The following is a 21,276-nucleotide window of genomic DNA, read 5'->3' on the forward strand; positions in this document are numbered from 1 at the left end:
CACCACAAACTTATACCCTGCCCATCTGTCAAAGCACCCTGGACTTGTATTAGTACTAAAGTTGTTAATATACACATTAAGCTGAGAATTAAGGAGCATGTGAGGTCTCTAGGGTCCTTGTCCTAGTAGACTTCTCTAGAATTAGTAGCTATAAAATACGTATCTACATGTTTCACCATTTTCAGTCTTTTGCTTCTTTGATGAAACTTTCTTCTTTCCTGATCCACTTTCTTGTTTAGTCTCTTGATGCAGAGGTAATGATTCTTGCTTTTTTGAAGGTGCAGTAAGAGATTCCACCTTTTTATCCTGATCATCTTTATTAAAAATAAATGAAAAATCATAGTAGCAAAAAATGAACACATCAGAAAAAAATTTATTAATGAATACTTCCCAGAATGCTTTACCACCAAAATTTTAAACTCTGATATACAATTCCCTCACTTATCATTCTAGCTTTCTTGCTCTGCTACACCTGCTCTTTAACTTCATCAGGATTTCTAGTACTTACTCCTTTTATATCCCATTTCTCAGCCACTCCTAACCCTACTCAGCTTATAGGCATTGTCAAATCTCTTATCTTAAAAAATAAAACCCTTCCCACCACTGTAATCCTTAGCCTCCCACACCCATTTCCTTCTTATATTGACAAAAGAACAGTCTGTACTTTCTTTTCTACCAATCATTTCTCAACTAATTGCAACCTGATTTTTATCTCTTCCATTATATTCACAAAAAAGTTTACTCAGGTCCCTAATGTCCCAAATGCCTGATTCTATCAATAATATCCCTTAATCCTTATTTAACTTCTATTCAGCATTTCAAACTATTGGTCTCTACCTCCTTAAATTTCTCTCCTCTCCATTAGGCTAAGTGAAATAAGCCAGTCACAAAAGGACAATCATTGTATGATTTCCCTTACAGGTAGTACCTAGAGCAGTCAAATTCATAGACACAGAATGTAGAATGTTGCTTGCCAAGAACTAGGGGGAGGGAAGAGTGGGAAATTAGTGCTTAATGGGTACAGAATTTTAGTTGGGAAAGATGAAAAGTTCTTGAGATGGCTGGTGGTGACTGTTCAAGAATGTGAGTGTACTTAATGCCATAGAACTATACACTTAAAAATGGTTTTAATGGTAAAATTTTTATATACTTATTTTACCACAATAAAATAAATAAAATTTAAAATTCAGCTTTCATGAGAATTCTTTTCTTACACTTGGAATATTCCTTTGCAGTCTTCTTTGTAAGCTGTTCCTACTGAATACCTTATATCTAGTATTTTTCAGGGCTGTGTTCTCATTTTAAATACCTCCCTTGAATAATCTTCTCTACAACCATGACATCAACTACTACCTGCATGCTTAAGGCTTCTAAATCTGTATTCTAGCCTTATGCCTGTGTATCTAACTTTCCTACTGCATCCTGAATTGCTCCCTATGTGAACAGCCCCCACAGGCACCAGAAACACAAACTGAAAGCATTCTCCGCTCCGTGCACATCCACTCTCTCCCCAGTATTGCCTCTTAGTGCTATCAACATCTACCGATAAAAGGTTGGTTAATCTTTCCTATAAAGGTCTGAACAGACAGTAAAGGTTTTGTGGGCCATTTAGACTTTATCACAACTATTCACCTGCTGTTGCATTGTGAGAGCCAGCCACAAACAGACGTTAACACGAGTGTTGTTGCATTTAAGAAAACTTGATTTACAACACAGAGGTTTCAATTTCATATCATTTCCACATTTAACACAATATTGCTCTTCTTTTATTTGAAACATAAAAACCATTCTTGGCTCATGAGCTATAAAAAATGAGAAACATGCCAGATCTGGCTCACAGGTTGCGGTTTGCCAACCCTGACCTAACTTAGAACTTGGAAATCATCTTTTATCCTGCTTTCTCCTTTTTATCTGCCATATCCTATCCAATAAGGTTACCCATGTCATTTTTGCTTTGCAGATCTCTCTAATCTCCTTTCTACTTCTTCTGTCACTACCACAGTTCAGTCCTTCAGCTTAACTTTGGAAAACAATACTCTCTTAACAAGTCTGCCTACATCAAACACTGCCCTATGAAACTTCTTTTCCCAAGTTCTGCCAAAAATACCTTTCTAAAATGTAAATCTGTCAATGGAAACTAACCTGTTTGAAAATCCTCAACAATGGCCAAATTATAACATCCCACCTATTTAGCTCTGTACACAAAAATCATCATAATCTCCCCACTCCACTACCTATTTTGTTTCCTACCACTCCCTACCTCCCACTTCAGGGCACAGCAACACACTGCATCCTTGCACCTTTGTTCCTTTATGCATGATCTTCCGCCAGTGAAGAATAAAATTCCACTATTTCCTTGATGAACTGAGTCATTCTGCAAACCCAGTTCAAGCACTGCCTCCTCTGCAAAGCTTTTGGCCCACGGGTCCCGTATGTACCAGTTGTTTTGGCTTCTGTACTACCTCTATACTTTGTACTTTTCTTATGTAAGTCATATTTCATTATTGGCTCACATGTCCTCCTCTCCCCTTTACTCTTATTTCTCTAGTACCATGCTTGACATAGTTGGCAAGTAAATATTTAAAATCCAATATAACGATAACTTAATACTCCACAAGTTAAGATACGAAAACAACTTAATGATAAACAGAAGTCCTTTCACACAGAGCAAACAATTCACAGTTTCACCTATCAGCACACCATTTCTCATGTCCTTTCCTTTGCATCTGTTAACCCTTCTCCTTAGAGCGCCCTATTCACCAAGAAAAACTAGCTAATATTTATTCAACACTTCAGATTAATTTTAGGTATTACATGCTCTAAGTGACCCACTTTAGTACTCCGATACTGACTGAGACATATCTAGCCCATTATACTAAACTTTTTATATTATAATAATGAATTTAGGCTTGTATATACAGTTTGCATGTGACTACCTAGAAAATGCACTCTTTACCTCTGTAGTCCTAGCACCTATATAGTGACTAACACAAAACAGATGTATGATAAATGTTTGCAAAGTAAATCAATCAAGGATAAAAATGATACCTGATTTCTCTTTTCATCTTTAATTCTTATCACACTGATTAGAAAGTATTGGTTGAAATAAATGTAAAAGCTTCTAACTACTGATATTTATAGGTCTTTAGTAGTTTTAGTAAAACACATTTTATATATTTCCACTTAAGGTCTTTTCCATATGTGTAATGTGAAATTTAGCTTTAAATGCTGTTTTATGATCAATACTAACTCTTTCTAGCAGCATTTAATGAAAACAAATAGTGAAAAGGATAATGATCTCGATTTCAAACTCAATATTTAGCATGAGTGCACACTTAAAGTATCTGAACTTCCAACTCTATTAAAGTTATTAAAACAAATATAACCATGCAATAAAGTTTAATAGATTACAATACCGCTTCCATTTTTAGACTTCTTTTGCCCTGGTTTCTTCTTTGAAGCAGCTGCTTCCAAGGGGGGAGTCGGCTGTTTAGTAACTGGGACAGGTTCTACTTTTTTGCATGGAATCTTTGATACATCACTTTCTTTGGTGACCTGCTCTTCTAGTACAGGCTTGTGTTTCTTTTCCTTCTTCTTTCTTTCTCTAACACTAGTTGGACTTTCAACCACATTCAATGGAACAGGTACAACTTGCTCATCTTCTACAGCCAAGGCATCAGATAATTTAAAGTCCCGGGGTACACTCTCAGAATCGGATTCATGGAGGTTTCCATTTTGGATTTCTTTCTTTTTATTCTTTTTCTTTTCTGCCTTCTTTTTGTCGGTTTTGGTAGGAATAAGCTTTTGTTCTCTTTTCTGTTTTGCAAGAACTTCATCATATAATGTTTCTTTCATGAAAAGCCAGAAGAAGAGGAAAATTACTGTAATAACCACTGAAGGAATAAGAACAATAAAATATGTTGACTCATAAAACTCCATGGTGCCTTTGTTAATGTGATCCTATAAAACCTAAATGTGGGGGAAAAAAGAAAAAACAAAAACCTGGGTCAGTCTTATAAAAATTAAACACACAAAACCTCTGGTTTTTCAAGAGGTCTTCAGATTTAACCTGATCTACAAATCTAAACAGGTTAGTTTTTTAAATCATATACTTGATTACTTTACAGTTCAAATATACTATATACTGTAAAAAAAATTTTTTGGTAACTAGGAATGTAAGACATTCTTCTATTTTTCAAGCATGTGAAAAGATTCTGACAGAAAAAAAGTTCATTTTCCCCCAAAATATCTACTTTGATACTATCAGTGTTTAGTTTTTCTCTTATTGTACGATGTTCATGAATATACTATTTATGGAAATAAAGAGGCATTAACTACTAACACTGTAGATAGTCATTGAAAGTACACACTCTTAACAGCAAAGAAAATAAAGGGGATTCACTCAGCTGTGAGCACCTTTATTCCAGCTAACCGTTGCCTCATGATATGGTGGGATCCATCAAGAATATGGAAATAAAATAAAAATAAAAATGTTAGGATATGTCATTTGGCACTAAAATAAATTACAAATAAGCTGCTTCTCTTGATTTTTTTCCAAGGTACTGCTGCTGCTAAGTCGCTTCAGTCATGTCCGACTCTGTGCGACCCCATAGACGGCAGCGCAGCAGGCTCCCCCGTCTCTGGGATTCTCCAGGCAAGAACACTGGAGTGGGTTGCCATTTCCTTGCTCAGTCGTGTCCGACCCTCAGCGACCCCACGGACTGCAGCCTACCAGGCTCCTCCATCCATGGGATTTTCCAGGCAAGAGTACTGGAGTGGGGTGCCACTGCCTTCTCCTCTTACTGCAAAAAAGGTATACTTCAAAAACAAAATTGGTAATCCCATCCTATTGCAACAATTTAAGCAAAATTTAAAGGATATTAATATAACCCTGGACTACTAAGAGAAAGATTTAACAAGATGAAGGGGAGAGTGAATCACAAGCTAACAAAATACTAAAAAGAAACTTATATAGAATTGTTCTTCTCTAATAATTAATGAACTATCCAAAATTTTTTATTTATTAGGCAGATTTTATTATGCCTGTCACTGGTCAACCAAAAATTATTTTTAAAAGATGTTTTACGTTTGGATTTTGTTTAATATTACCATCCACAGGCTACAAAGCCTGTTCAATTTGGCTGAGGGTTAGGTTAGGGGAGAAAAAGGACAAAACAATGAGTTAGAACTCTATGGATTTTTGCTCTGAGGAAAGAAAAGAGGCTAAGACACTGAGCAGTAGCCAAAATGCTGGAAAAATATCAAATCAAAGTCAGAAGGTCTTTGACGAATAGCAAGCTCCAGTCCATGCAGCATAGGTCTTTCTTAGGAGACAAAATCTATGACGAAGCAGATAAAGAAGCAAACCTTCAGAGAAGAGAGGCCATGAGACCACAGAAACTCTGAAACACACAGATTCCTGATGATTTTTCTACCTCCCTTTTCTAGGTCTCATATAAGGCTGGAAGAACCACGATTTCAGTCTTCAGATTTTCAGGAGATTCCCTTCATACAATTCAATGCCCCTTCATTTGAGCTCTCTTTCTGCATCTAGGAGGAGTCCAACCAAAACACCAAGGCAAATTTAAAGTCAAGAAAATGTTTGCATTGCTTTAATCCAATATTCCTGATGCTTTATCCCAAGATATGTACAAAGAAAAGCATATGTAAAGATGTTCAGGACAACATTACATATAATAAGAAAAGCTGAGACTAAATACATAACATCAGAATGGGTTGAATTAACAAGTATCAACTCTATAAAATATTGCTGTTAAAACTGTAAATACTGAGACTGAATAATCAAAATCATAATTTCACTTGCAGGATCAAAATAGCTCATGTATAATAAATAGGTCTTTAAGATGAATATGTAAATTAAAGAACTGTGCAATAATCATGGGTGCAGTCTCACTTGTCTTAATACTTTAAAATTTGTTAGTTTAAGAAGAACTCACAAAGTTTTCAACTCTGTTTAAAAATGGCAAAATGAATAAGAACTACAGTAGTGATTAATATACCACAGTTCAGTTCAGTACAGTCGCCCAGTTGTGTCTGACTCTCTGCTACCCCATGGACTGCAGCACGCCAGGCCTCCCTGTCCATCACCAACTCCCAGAGTTTACTCAAACTCATGTTCACTGAGTCAGTGATGCCATCCAACCATCTCATCCTCTGTCGTCCCCTTCTCCTCGCGCCTTCAATCTTCCCCAATATCAGGGTCTTTTCAAATTAGTCAGTTCTTCGCATCAGGTGGCCAAATATTGCAGTTTCAGCTTCAACATCAGTCCTTCCAATGAACACTCAGGACTGATCTCCTTTAGGATGGACTGGTTGGATCTCCTTGCAGTCCAAGGGACTCTTAAGAGCCTTCCCCAACACCACAGCTCAAAACCATCAAGTCTTTGGTGCTCAGCTTTCTTTATGGTCCAACTCTCACATCCCTATATGAGCACTGGAAAAACCATAGCCTTGACTAGACGGACCTTTGTTGGCAAAATAATGTCTCTGCTTTTTAATACGCTTTCTAGGTTGGTCATAACTTTCCTTCCAAGGAGTAAGCATCTTTTAATTTCATGGTGACTGCAATCACCATCTGCAGAAATTCTGGAGCCCAAAAAAACAAAGTCTCTCACTGTTTCCACTGTTTCCCCATCTATTTGCCATGAAGTGATGAGACCAGATGCCATGATCTTCATTTTCTGAATGTTGAGCTTTAAGCCAACTTTTTCACTCTCCTCTTTCACTTGCATCAAGAGGCTCTTTAGTTCTTAACTTTCTGCCATAATGGTGGTGTCATCTGCATATCTGAGGTTATTGATATTTCTCCTGGCAATCTTGATTCCAGCTTGTGCTTCTTCCAGTCCGGCATTTTGCATGATGTACTCTGCATATCAGTTAAATAAGCAGGGTGACAATATACAGCCTTGACGTACTCCTTTTCCTATTTGGAACCAGTCTGTTGTTCCATGTCCAGTTCCAACTGTTGCTTCCTGACCTGCATGCAGATTTCTCAAGAGGCAGGTCAGGTGGTCTGCTATTCCCATCTCTTGAAGAATTTTCCACAGTTTATTGTGATCCACATGGTCAAAGGCTTTAGCACAGTCAATAAAGCAGAAATAGATGTTTTTCTGGAACTCTCTTCCTTTTCCCATGATCCGACAGATGTTGGCAGTTTGGTCTCTGGTTCCTCTGCCTTTTCTAAAACCAGCTTGAACATCTGGAAGTTCACATATTGCTGAAGCCTAACTTGGAGAATTTTGAGCATTACTTTACTAGCATGTGAGATGAGAGCAATTGTGCGGTAGTTTGAGCATTCTTTGGCATTGCCTTTCTTTGGGATTGGAATGAAAACTGACCTTTTCCAGTCCTGTGGCCACTGCTGAGTTTTCCAAATTGGCTGGCATATTGAATGCAACACTTTCACAGCATCATCTTTTAGGATTTAAAAGAGCTCAACTGGAATTCCATCACCTCCACTAGCTTTGTTTATAGTGATGCTTCCTAAGGCCCACTTGACTTCACATTCCAGGATGTCTGGCTCTAGGTGAGTGATCACAGCATCGTGATTATCTGGGTCATGAAGATCTTTTTTGTACAGTTCTTCTGTGTATTCTTGCCACCTCTTCTTAATATCTTCTGCTTCTATTAGGTCCATACCATTTCTGTCCTTTACTGTGCCCATCTTTGCATGAAATGCTCCCTTGGTATCTCTGATTTTCTTGAAGAGATCCCTAGTCTTTCCCATTCTATTGTCTTCCTCTAGTTCTCTGCTCTGATCACTGAGGAAGGCTTTCTTATCTCTCCTTGCTATTCTTTGGAACTCTGCATTCAAATGGGTGTATCTTTCCTTTTCTCCTTTGCTTTTAGCTTCTTTTCTTTTCACAGCTATTTGTAAGGCCTCCTCAGACAGCCATTTTGCTTTTTGGCATTTCCTTTTCTTGGGGATGGTCTTGATCCCTGTCTCCTGTACAATGTCATGAACCTTCGTCCATAATTCTTCAGAAACTCTTATCAGATCTAGGCCCTTAAATCCATTTCTCACTTCCACTGTATAATCATAAGGGATTTGATTTAGGTCATACCTGAATGGTCTACTGGTTTTCCCTATTTTTTTTCAATTTCAGTCTGAATTTGGCAATAAGGAGTTCAGGATCTGAGTTACAGTCAGCTCCCATTCTTGTTTTTGCTGACTGTATAGCGCTTCTCCATCTTTGGCTCCAAAGAATATAATCAATCTGATTTTGGTATTGACCATCTGGTGATGTCCATGTGTAGAATCCTCTCTTGTGTTGTTAGAAGAGGGTGTTTACTATGACCAGTGCATTCTCTTGGCAAAACTATTAGTCTTTTCCCTGCTTCATTCTGTATTCCAGTTTTACATTATACCCATAGATAGAAGAGTAATACAAAGCAGGGGGAAAGTGGCAAGAAGGAACTGGGAATGAAATTCAGAAATACAGGGAATTCAGAAATACAGAAATACAGGGAAAAGATGAAAGACAGAAAGATTTTTAAAGGAAGTAGTGGGGCGGGGATTGCCAACTTAAAAGTGAAAGAAATGGGAAGGAGAAGAAGTTGAGACAGAATTAATTTAACTCAAGATGATAGGAGGGGCTTCCCTGGTGGCTCAGAGTTTAAAGTGTCTGCCTGGAATGCAGGAGACCCGGGTTCGATCCCTGGGTCGGGAAGATCCCCTGGAGAAGGAAATGGCAACCCACTCCAGTACTCTTTCCTGGAGAATCCCATGGAGGGAGGAGCCTGGCAGGCTACAGTCCATGGGGTGGCAAAGAGTCGGACAGGACTGAGCGACTTCACTTTCACTTTTCAAGATGACAGGAATCAGGTATCAAAGTCCATACTATCTAAGTTCATAGTAGCAATTCAACATACATTTGTTGAGTTATTAATAGAAAAACATGGAGACAAGCAGAGGCTCAGATTATGAGATGACAGCAAAAGTCACCAATGCTAATTTCTTCCATATTATCACATTCCCTTTGTAATATTAAGGACCTTTTAACTTAATCACACCTTAAACTTTAAAAGAACACAATTTTAATGTAATTAACAGCTAATGGCAGTAGAGATGCCTCTGTCAAGTGAACCAGAGTGAGCTATCCATGGGATCATAAGAAATCAAGCCCAAACCAGTCACTTTATCTTTTATTTGGACATAAATCTTTCAAGAAATTTATGAAAGATACCAGTCCTCTTTCTCAAACAAAAAAGCATACACTAAAGTGTACATTCAGAACATTTCTGAACTCCCTGAATGCATGGATCCCAGGTTAAAGAAACCTGCCCTAGAATAACAGACCAAGTTTTCATCCCTGGCCTGCCCTACTCCCAAACCTCTCCCCCAAAAGTTTACAGAATGGATATATATCTCCTATGTTTCATCTGAGTATATATTATGAATGCTAACCAGATAGTCTTAAGATTCTATTCACTTGCCTTCCTATAACTTAGGTTTGTTCATACAAAAATTGAGCTGTACCACTGAGTTTAAATTTTGTAAATTTCTCAAAAGGCTTAACAATCTGTTTATATTAATATAATAAATAATGTGAAAACTAAAATTTCATGTAATTGCTCCTTGATTTTATTTTTAAAAAGTTCAAGAGAACTAGTTAATCAAAAAAGATAAAACTATATACATAATGAAGGTCCCACTGTCTATAATGATAAAGCAATGAGATTAAGTGTGGGACATCTACAGACACATCACATTTAAACATCTGAAATAACAGTGTAAGGCTGCAAAATACATTATATAACAAAAAAAGCTGAAAATTATTTATGTAGAGCACAATTAAATATGTAGTCTCAAACTACAGAAAAATGAAAATTATTGCTTTCTTAGAGTAAAAGTACAAATATTTTTAAAATACAGTTCGTTCTTCACATTTTTAAAACTTTTCTACATTAAAACAAATTTAAGTAACTACCTGAAATGCACAATATTACACTTTTAAAAGTTTAAATAAACACAAATTTTAAAAGAATTGTTGCTTACATATTACAAGGAAAAATGGAAGCAGTGTGATAGGTAAACTATTGAATTTCAAGTAAATGTAAAAATTTTGAAATCTCTTTTCTTACTACCACAGTATTCTAGTTACTCTTGACTTTGACACCATTTTCTTTAAACTAAAAGAACATTTAAAACAAATGACAAAAAAAACCTAATCTTATAAATTCTCTGCCCTTCAATTGTTGACTAACGTGACTCGAAAGAACCAGTAAGAAAAATGTAACAAAAATTCAAGACTAAACTCTGAATAAACTAAAAGTCATTTTTCCCCCACTGATGTACACCAAGCAACATATGAGGAGCACATTTGTAAAGAGCAAACAAAGAGTTGAGGCAAAGGTAGTTTTCAACCCAGGAACACTTAATTACATAAAAGTTCCCATATAAATCGATAATGTCTGAACAACTAAATGAATACACCTTTAAGATATACAAGCACCAAGAGTACTCTACAAGAGCTTTGTTCAATGTACAACACAGTTATAATATTACTATAAGCAGCTGAAAGCCCTTATCACAGATTTTTAGTAAAAACAGATTTTATAAGTTAAAAAATCTCTCTGTGACCACATCATGCTGAATCTAATAGTCTGTATTCCAAACATGCCACTATTATACCACGTTTCTCTTCCTTTATATCCACAATAACATCTTATGTTGCTTTTTTAACGTACAAGTGAAGTGAATTGAAGTGAAGTGAAAACATCACTCAGTCATATCAGATTCTTTGCAACCCTATGAACAGTAGCCCGCCAGGCTCTTCTGTCCATGGGCTTCTCCAGGCAAGAATACTGGAGTGGGTTGCCATGTCCTCCTCCAGGGCATCTTCCCAACCCAGGGATCGAACCCAGGTCTCCTGCATTGCAGGTGGATTCTTTACCATCTGACCCACCAGAGAAGCCCACACTGTGTTGTCACTAACCTTCAAAAAAAGTATGCAAGTCATATTCCAGATATATCCTGAACAAAAGTAAATTTTCAGATTGATGAACAGCAATACTATGAAGCACTAAAATGAAGTCAAGAGTCCTGACTTTTGGTCCCAATTCTGACTTGGTTTCAGGGGTCTCTTCTTACACAGAGCTAAAGTCCAAACTACTTACATGATCTTGGAAATGCCTAGACAAAATAGTTAAGCGGTCCCAAGTTGGTGGTACCCATACTGCATGTGACAAAAATGAATGCACATCTTCTTTGCTGGATTGCTCCCTCAAGCCAGGAAGCTCAAGATTCCCAAATACTGTCATTCACATAAGAGCCCATAACACAAAATGACAGAACACGAGATAAGCCACCATGAGCAAGAGGCAACAGAAATAAACTAAGGAATCACATCCCTAAAGATTTAAGATACCTGAATTACTAGATATAGATTACAACCTACACACATAAAGTAACTAAGAGGAAACTGGGGAATGAGTAAAAAACAGAAACTATCAAAAGTAATTAGGTAGATATGAATCAATTAGGACTTCTACAAATAAGTTACAATCAAAATTTAAAATCCAATGGATAGGTTAACACAGGTGCAAGGAAACCAATTAAAATGACTATTTCAATAGGCTAAATAGATCTGATAGGGTGAATTAAGTCAATGGAGATTAGAGGATGGTGAAAGTTAGGAAGGAATCTAAGACAACACCAATGCTTCCAGCTTGGAAGAAATCTGTAAACTATGAAATCACATGTCAAGTTCAAGAATAGAGGAGTAAGTTTTTGTCTGGGAGTTCTAGATATGATTTTGAGAAATATAAACTATAACCAGATATGGAAGGTTAGCAGTCAACTAAGTAGACAAAACTAGCAGTAAAAAGCCACGACAGACTCTAAATTGAGTAACCAAAAGGAGTGACTTTCTACAAAGTCCAATTGCCCCTCCTTTCTAGTATCAAACCCAAAAAGTTTTGCCTTGTTCCTTTTATCAAATCTTCGCTTATCCCTCAAAACACAGCTCAAATCATTACAATGAAAGTTATCTTTTCAACTACCATCTTCCACAACAGTCTATTAATTCACTTTGTATAGTTATTTTATCATCAATTAAGTGTAACACTGTTTACAATTTACATACAACTTATATACAGTACATGAGACAGGAACACACCTGACACATTTGAGCAAGAACAATAAAGACAAGTATAATGTACAAGAGGAAATGTAGTAAAAGATGAGGTTGAAGAGATCATCTGAAGGGGGCAGAGGACAAAGAACAAAATTATGTAGTTTCTTACATGCAATTGGAAGGACCATGGCTTAGAGAAAAAAATCACCAAGGGAATGAGTATAAACAGAGCCCAGGTCTCAAGATGGAGCCCCTGGACAATTGAGAATAAAATAAAAAGAAAATTAGGAGAATGTCACCCTGGTTGCTAAATGAATAAAATATATCAAGAAGGAGAGATGAATCAACTTTGTTAAATGGTGTTAGTAAATAAAGTACAATGAAAACTAGAAACTGACTACTGGATTTTAGCAACAGAAACATTAGTGGTAACTTGGACGGAAACAATAGAGTGGTGATCATCAAAACCTGACTGAAAAGAATTGAAAAGTGAGAATTCCAGGAGATGAGATGACTCTCTGGAGATTTCCTATGAAGCAATAAAGAAAAATGCAATGGAAGCTGGAGGGGAATATGAGGTTGGGAATTTGGTTTGTACAGGGAGAAGAAATTACAGCATGTTAATACACTGATAAAGATGATCCAGTAGAAGGGGAAAGTCTGAAGAGGCAGGAGAGAGAGGGGTGAGGGACAACGTTTTCAAACGGCAAAAGGGAAAGAATTTGGTATGCAAGTAAAGAGACTGGCCTTAGATGGAAGCACAGACATCTAGGGAATATATAGGCACAGGCAAGGAGGTAGATACAGTATATAAGTTTGTGTAAATGATCCCCCTGATGCTACTATTTTCTTAATGAAATGGGAAAGTTATTAGTTCAGAGTAAGGGTACAAAAAGGGGCACTGTCGGTTCTATAAAATACACTTTAATTATTATATGGCTAATATTTTATTTATAAATTTTGCTCACTTTATTCTCCACTTAAATTTAAAACCTGGAATGGAGAACACAAGACGTTTATCAGTACTGGACAAATAGATTCACTGACTTTAAATGAATCTATGATCTAGCTGATTAAGTACCTCAGATCAGATCAGTCAGATCAGTCGCTCAGTCGTGTCCGACTCTTTGCAACCCCATGAATCGCAGCACGCCAGGCCTCCCTGTCCATCACCAACTCCCAGAGTTCACTCAGACTCACATCCAACGAGTCAGTGATGCCATCCAGCCATCTCATCCTCTGTCGTCCCCTTCTCCTCTTGCCCCCAACCCCTCCCAGCATCAGAGTCTTTTCCAATGAGTCAACTCTTTGCATGAGGTTAAGTACCTATAGAGCATCCAAAACAGAGCATAGGACTTGCCTGGTGGTCCAGCGGTTAAGAATCCACCTGCCAATGCAGGGAACGAACACAAGTTCAATCCCTGGCCCAGGAAGATTCCACATGCTATGGGGAAACTGAGGCTGGGCACCACAACTACTGAAACCCACACGCCCTGGAACCCATGCTCCACAACAAGAGAGCCGCCAGAGAGGAGTCCAGCCCTGCGCAGCTAAAGCAAGCCAATGCGCAGCAACAGAGACCCGACAGAACCAAACAAAAGAGACACCCCAACTTTAAAAACTAAAACAGGGCATAAAAACCGAACCTGAGTGTCAATGAGCTCTACTCTTCCAGCTCAAGCACCATGCCTACAGATAGTTCTCCTCCTCCTAAAATCCTAGAGCATTTATTCTTTATATACATGTTCACAGAATTCTGAGACAGGGCATAATAGTCTAGCAATTATAGAAACATAATATATTGCAGTGCAACGAAGATAAATGAAGAGAGAATCAGATCAGATCAGATCAGATCAGTCACTCAGTCGTGTCCGACTCTTTGCCACCCCATGAATCACAGCACGCCAGGCCTCCCTGTCCATCACCAACTCCGGGAGTTCACTCAGACTCACGTCCATCGAGTCAGTAATGCCATCCAGCCATCTCATCCTCTGTCGTCCCCTTCTCCTCCTGCCCCCAATCCCTCCCAGCATCAGAGTCTTTTCCAATGAGTCAACTCTTCGCATGAGGTGGCCAAAGTACTGGAGTTTCAGCTTTAGCATCATTCCTTCCAAAGAAATCCCAGGGCCGATCTCCTTCAGAATGGACTGGTTGGATCTCCTTGCAGTCCAAGGGACTCTCAAGAGTCTTCTCCAACACCACAGTTCAAAAGCATCAATTCTTCAGTGCTCAGCCTTCTTCACAGTCCAACTCTCACATCCATACATGACCACAGGAAAAACCATAGCCTTGACCAGACTAACCTTTGTGGGCAAAGTAATGTCTCTGCTTTTCAATATGCTATCTAGGTTGGTCATAACTTTCCTTCCAAGGAGTAAGCGTCTTTTATTTTCATGGCTGCAATCACCATCTGCAGTGATTTTGGAGCCCAGAAAAATAAAGTCTAACACTGTTTCCACTGTTTCCCCATCTATTTCCCATAACGTGGTGGGACCGGATGCCATGATCTTCGTTTTCTGAATGTTGAGCTTTAAGCCAACTTTTTCACTCTCCACTTTCACTTTCATCAAGAGGCTTTTGAGTTCCTCTTCACTTTCTGCCATAAGGGTGGTGTCATCTGCATATCTGAGGTTATTGATATTTCTCCCGGCAATCTTGATTCCAGTTTGTGAATCTAAAATAGATTCAAACTGATTTTTTTAATTTAGTTTATTGTAAATTATTTCAAATCAGTAGAGGAAAGGCTTGATCATTGAGATCAAATAAAGACATCCAGACAACTTAAAAAAATGTATAAAGTACTTCAAGAAAACACAAGAAAATAAGTGAACTCATCTTATATATTGCAAAGCTGAAAAAGTTTAAAAGTTTACAAGTGTATTAAATCTACAATAAATTTTTTTTAAAACTTGATTCTACAAACCAATGAAAAAAACAAATTAATCAATTCCTGAAAAGGCCATCAAAATACAAAAACTTATCTAAATTTCTATTCTCTAGTTAGTCACTACAACAAAATTATAATCGCCCCAGAGTCCATAATACAAGTATACAATTATCTTTTACAACAAGAGGAAAAGATTCAAACCAATCAAAAGATAAGATACTTTAACAAAGCAAATACTGAGTTGCCTAACATGGGAACTCCATTTACAACTTCCTAAAATTAACCTTACAGACTACACTGGAATCTTAAAGCTGAGGTGCAATTTCTCCTTGTATACTGCAACACATACTTATTTCTATGACTCACACCTTATTAACACATCCCTTAAATTATTTCAGCAATACCCAATCTAGAGTACTGCTACCCCAATCTGAAACAAATCCAACTAAAGCCAGAGATGAGTGATGAAATTCAATTTCTCCATTAGGTATCATGTCACAACACATGAAACTTCTATTTGTTCTCTTTTAACCAGACTCATTGTCTTCCCTTTAATACAAGACTAGATAAATCAGTTTGAACAGCTTCTCCAAAAAACTGAAATGGATCTGCATAGCTGGTAGCTTCTGAGAGTTATGCCAATCCTTCAGATTTTTGCTTATCCCTCAAGCCCCAGCTAGTCCTTTTTCTCAGGAAAAGACACTGTTCATTTTAAAACATATCCACAGGAAATAACCTGGTTAAGTTTATTCTGTAAAGAAAGCTAACTTAAGTTAGACAAATTAAAAGCTTTACTACCAGAAACTTAATAATACATTTAAATAATTAGTATTTCAAATCAATACATAAAATCAGTTTCTAAAGATTATAAATCATCAAAATTGTTCAAAAAATTAACATTAGAACATGAAATTCATACCACTGATGTATCTGTAACACAGTTACACCATATACAGAAGACTTCCTTCCCCTAAAATCTACAGTCTTAAAATCTACTTCACAAGATCTCTAGGTTGGAAGAGGCCATCTAAGTCAACTACATCCAGCTGAATGGTCAGCGATTTTATGCTTATTAGGAATAAACACCTCCCATAAGTTCCTTCTATAAAGACATTAGAATATTCTTCCTAGTTTTGATCCACAATCTTCCTCCCGTAACTTCTCCTTGTGGCCCTCTAACTGCCCTAAACCTCATCAACTGTGTCCAATTCCACTACCACAAGGCAGTCCTAATAACTGATGCCTGGTATTGACTAAATTTATCAACAAACAGAAAACATACTTCAAACCCTATCATCCTTTAGGAAAGTTTTGCTAGGGTGTTAAAATGACAGCGTTTGTCACTCACTCACGTCTGACTCTGTGATGCCATGGACTATAACGTGCTAGGCTCCTCTGTCCTGGAATTCTCCAGGCAAAAATCCTGGAGTGGGTAGCCATTCCCTTTTCCAGGGGATCTTACCAACCTAGGGATTGAAACCAGGTCTCCTGCACTGCAGACAGATTCTTTACCATGTGAGCACCAGGGAAGTTAAAAAGTGTTAAGCTAAAGTTCATCGCCTTCGGTCACTCATCAATGAGGGTACTAAAATGATAAAATAATATATTTATTCTTGCCTATTCCCAAAAAAGACATAATACTTAATATCATTTCACAAACTAAACATGAAATATAAATGACAAGATAAGAATGTCAAATACTATTCAAAAAACTCCAAGGGAACTATTGGAAAACTTCACTAGGAAACAAGAATGTTTACCTCTTGCCCAAAAACTGCCAAATAAATGCAATATAAAAAGCCCCAAATACGTGAGAAAATTTTACTATAAAATCAGAGAGCCATTTCCAATCAATAAGTAAATCTATGATTTAATAAATAGTATCAGCACAAATGGTAGCCAATTTGGGGAAAAATTAAAGCCCCTAACTAAATTATTTATGGACCAAACTTTTAAAGGTTAAAAAATTAAACCATGAAAAACCAGAAGACAAATGTATTTCTTTTCATGTAAAATAATTTTGTTTGTAAAAGGTTTTTTTTTTCCCCTATGTCTCATGTAATACTCAGAGCCATCAAGGAAAAAACGGAAAAAACTGACCCAGAAAACACTGTCAAGATTTTATGAAAAAATAAGGGACTAAACTCAAAAAAGACAAAGGTCTGGTAGCCTGAACTTACAAACATCAGCAAAAATGTGAGAAAAAGATGAACACAAGACAGAAAGGTTAAAGGACACCTTTACAAGATTCCTAGAAGGGAAAAAGATATCCAACAAATATATATATATATATATATATGTGTGTGTGTGTGTGTGTGTGTATATATATTTTTTTTTATTGCAACCTCACTCATATTAAAGAAATGCAAATTAAAACAATGTTACCTTTTCCCACTTAAATTGGCAGGGAAGGAACATGTGGGAATGAGGGATTACCAAACAGGAATGAGGAAATTTTGGAGATGACGCATATGTACACCATCCTGATTGTGGTGATGGTTTCATCAGCGTACATGTGTCAAAATTTATCATATTGTACACTTAAATACATGCAGTTCATTGTGTGTCAATTATACCTCAATAAAACTGTATGTACAAAATTTGACATGAACTAGGAAGTATGAAAACCAGTATTCTCAGGTAGTGCTAACTTGGTTATAACTAATGCAATCTCCTAGACAGATATAAGAATAGTGCATACTCTTCAATAGAGAAAACTCCTTCTCTGGTAGTTTACTGTAATCACACAAATACAAAGACACACTAAAAAGAGTGTTCACCATTAATAAAGCAACTTTAAAATTAGAAAGAACCCTATGTCCAACATTAGGGAAATGATTAAATAACCTTACAGTAGAGCTTCACATGTAAAGTGGCAAGACATTCAAAAATATTGTAAATAAACCAAATATACATAAAAAGCAAGTTGCACAAGGCTCAGATGGTAAAGAATCTGCCTGCAATGCAGGAGACCCAGGTTTTGATCCCTGGGTGGGGAAGATCCCCTGGAGAAGGAAATGGCAACCCACTCCAGTATTCTTGCCTAGAGAATTCCACAGACGGGAGGAGTCTGGTAGGCACAGTCCATAGGACACAACTGAGCGACTAACACTATCACTACTATATACAGAGAAAATTCCCTTTTAAGTAACACAGTCATGCCCATACATGCTTAGAGAGCTCCTGAAAGGACACAACAGAAACCATTAACTCTATGGTGACTTCTGGGTACCTGTCTGGTAATTTTTCATCTTAAATCTTTCAGAATGTTTACACTGTTTCCGCCATGCATTTATTATTTTCATAATATAATTTAAGCTTAAACTGAATTCACTGTATTTTTAAATTATAAATTAAACCGTGATTTTAAAGCTAATTTAAGGACTCCATTTCTTAAATTGGAAGTGAAAACTCTTTCAATTAAACGCTACAGAAGTTGCTTTGTGTTGAAATAGACATGTTTTCTGGAAATTAAGGGAAATCCTGGGAGACAGGGAATATGATATAGGAACTGAAAGTATTAATGGCCACTCAAGATTATCACAGGAAACACGAGGCTATAAGTTGGGGAAGTAGAAATGAGACAGGTACATAAAACTGGGACTTTTTAAGGGGTCCAAGTCAGCAAATGGCAACCCTCTCCAGTATTTTTGCCTGGAAAATCCCATGGAGAGAGGAGCCTGGTGGGCTAGATAGTCCACAGAGTCCCAAAGAGTCAGACACAACTGAGTGACTGTATACATTATACACTCCAAGTCAGCAAAAGGTAAACTAGAGGAAAAGAAATGTCCATACTTCACACAAGGAAAAGAGAGAGCTTGCCTCCTTCGCCTACCACCCAACAGTTACACAAAAAGCTTTCATTAAGACTTTATAAGAGATGGGGCTTCCCTGGTGGTTCAGTGGTCAGGAAGCCACCTTCTAAGGCAGGGAACACAGGTTCAGTCTCTGATGGGGAACTAAGGTCCCACATGTCACGGGGCAACTAAACCCTCACATCATAACTAGTGAGCCCTCAGGCCGCAGCTGAAGAGCCCGCACGCCACAAGTGCAGAGCCCACGAACTCTGGAACCCTCATGCCACAACTAGACCCCTGCACTCTACAGCCCATGTGCCACAACTAGAGAGAAGCCCGAAAGCTGCAACAAAGAGCCCACATAAGGAAAAAAAGACCCACGTGTCACAAGAAAGACTCGACACAGACAAAAACAAACATGGTTTTTTAAATCAAATTAAAAAAAAAAAAGATTTTATAGAACAGCCAAAATGGTGGAGTAGAAAGACCCTAAACTCACCTACCCTCATGAGCACAACAAATTCACAACTACCTGTAGAATAACCATCAGTGAAAAAAACTGGCAACTACCCACAAAGATTTTCTATAACTAAAGACGTAAGGGCTTCTTTCCTGGTGGCTCAGACAGTAAAGAATCTGCTGCCAATACAGGAGACCCGGGTTTGATCCCTGGGTCAGGAAGATCCCCTGTAAAGAGGAATGGCTACCCACTCCAGTATTCTTTCCTGGAAAATTCCATGGACAGAGGAGCCTGGCGGGCTCCAGTCCAAAGGCATAGAGAAGGAACCACAGCAAGATCAGTAGGAGGAGCGGAGTTGTGATACAATCAAATCCCATAATATTCTGGGTGGGCAACCCACAAACTGGAAAATAACTGTATTGCAAAGGTTCTCCCAGAGGAGTTAAGAGTTCTGAGCCCCGTGTCAAGGTTCTGGCAGTAGGTAGATGAGCCATCCAGACGCCTTGGCTTTGAAGGCCAATAGAGCTTAACTGCAGGAGCCCCCTGGGACTGGAGGAAAATAAAGACTTCATTCTTAAAGGCTGCACACAAAATCTCATGTGCACCAGGATCCAGGGCAAAAGCAGAGTTGATAGGAGCTAGGCTCAGACCCACCTGTCAGTCTTAGAGAGTCTATGAGAGAGGCAGGGGGCAGCTTCAGGGGGAAGTGAGGGGAGAGTATCTAAGAAAAAGAATCAGACTTAAAACCTATGGTAACAGTGCTATAGCTTTATAGAAGCCCTGAGCCTGGAGAGGAAAAGGGGCAAAAATCCAGCCTCACAGCAAATTTAAAATTAAAAATAATCCCTTAATATCAAATATCAAGCCAGTATTCACATCTCCCCAACTGCTGTGTAAATATTTTTTCAGTTATTCTGTATTGAATGATATGTTTATTTCTTGTCTCCTTTCATTTGTCATCCCTTTATCTATTATTCAGTTTCTTGTAATCCGTAGAATTTGGGGTTGGAAAAACCAGATAGTTTTCTTGTAGAGCTTCTCAGTATGAATTTTGTCGATGGAATCCCCACAGTGTTAACAAGTTTTTGTTTTTGTCTTTTCTATTTCCTATAAATAGGAATTTATTATAATTCCTATAAATTTAAAGGCTAGATCAGATTTAGGATTATGACCTCAGTGCAAGACTAAGGCACAGACAGCATGGCACATTTCCCAAAGTTTATTTTTTTATTTGGCTGCACCCGGTCTTAGTTGTGGCATCCAGGAACTTCATTCTTTTTGTTAAGCATGTGGGGTCTTTAGTTACAGCAAGAGAACTCTTGGTTGTGGCACATGGGATCTAGCTCCCTGACCAGGGATAGAACCTGGGTCCCTTGCATTGGGGGCTCAGAATCTCAGCCACTGGAACACCAGGGAAGTCCCTCGATGTCTCCATGATGTTACCAACTACTGGAGATCTTTGCCTAGACATTATTCATTAGGAGATACAAAATGGTGATATTCTAAGTCTATCCCCTCTTTCTTACGTAGAATATATCTACAGTAAAAAACTTCTCTTATGACCTATTTGGCTACCCTGAGATACAATTCATATAAGAAAAGTAGGATAAATGCTTATTTTTCTTTACTTACCAAAATTATTAAAATAATGTTAGCCCAACAGCAACTTTTTTTTAATTTTTAGCATTACGAACTTAAAGATTAAACATACAATATTTGACTAGCTTCAATTCATTAGTTATTGTCTTTACTGGTGTTCAAATTGTCTCCTTTTTTAATTTTAGTTTTTACATTGAAGTATAACTGAATTACAATGTTGTGTTAATTACTGCTGTACAGCAAAGTGACTCAATATATATACACATCCTTTTTCATATTCTTAGATTCCATATGGGCTATCAGAAGATACTGAACATAGCTTTCTGCACTATGCAGTAGGACCTTGTTGTTTATCCATTCCATACACATCAGTTCATAGCTTCTAATCCCAAACTCCCAATCAAACCCTCTCCCAGCCCTCCCGCGTGCACGCGT

At 37.7% G+C, this 21,276-nt stretch overlaps 1 protein-coding gene across 8 annotated transcripts in view; it reads right to left on the reverse strand.

Moving 5' to 3' along the window:
- The window catches only part of KTN1 (kinectin 1), a 111,634-nt gene that overhangs the window by 75,958 nt on the left and 14,400 nt on the right, over nucleotides 1-21,276 (reverse strand). For all 8 annotated transcript variants that reach the window (XM_025295483.3, XM_025295484.3, XM_025295481.3 and 5 more), the window contains exons 2-3: nucleotides 3,417-3,969; nucleotides 177-314 (exon numbers count right to left, since the gene is read on the reverse strand). In XM_025295483.3, coding sequence (XP_025151268.1) covers nucleotides 177-314; nucleotides 3,417-3,939 — 661 coding nt within the window. In that variant the 5' untranslated portion in view covers nucleotides 3,940-3,969. The remainder of the gene's footprint in view (nucleotides 1-176; nucleotides 315-3,416; nucleotides 3,970-21,276) is intronic.

The sequence above is a fragment of the Bubalus bubalis genome, chromosome 11 (genome assembly GCF_019923935.1).
Source record: "Bubalus bubalis isolate 160015118507 breed Murrah chromosome 11, NDDB_SH_1, whole genome shotgun sequence".
In the NCBI taxonomy this organism is placed as follows: domain Eukaryota; kingdom Metazoa; phylum Chordata; class Mammalia; order Artiodactyla; family Bovidae; genus Bubalus; species Bubalus bubalis.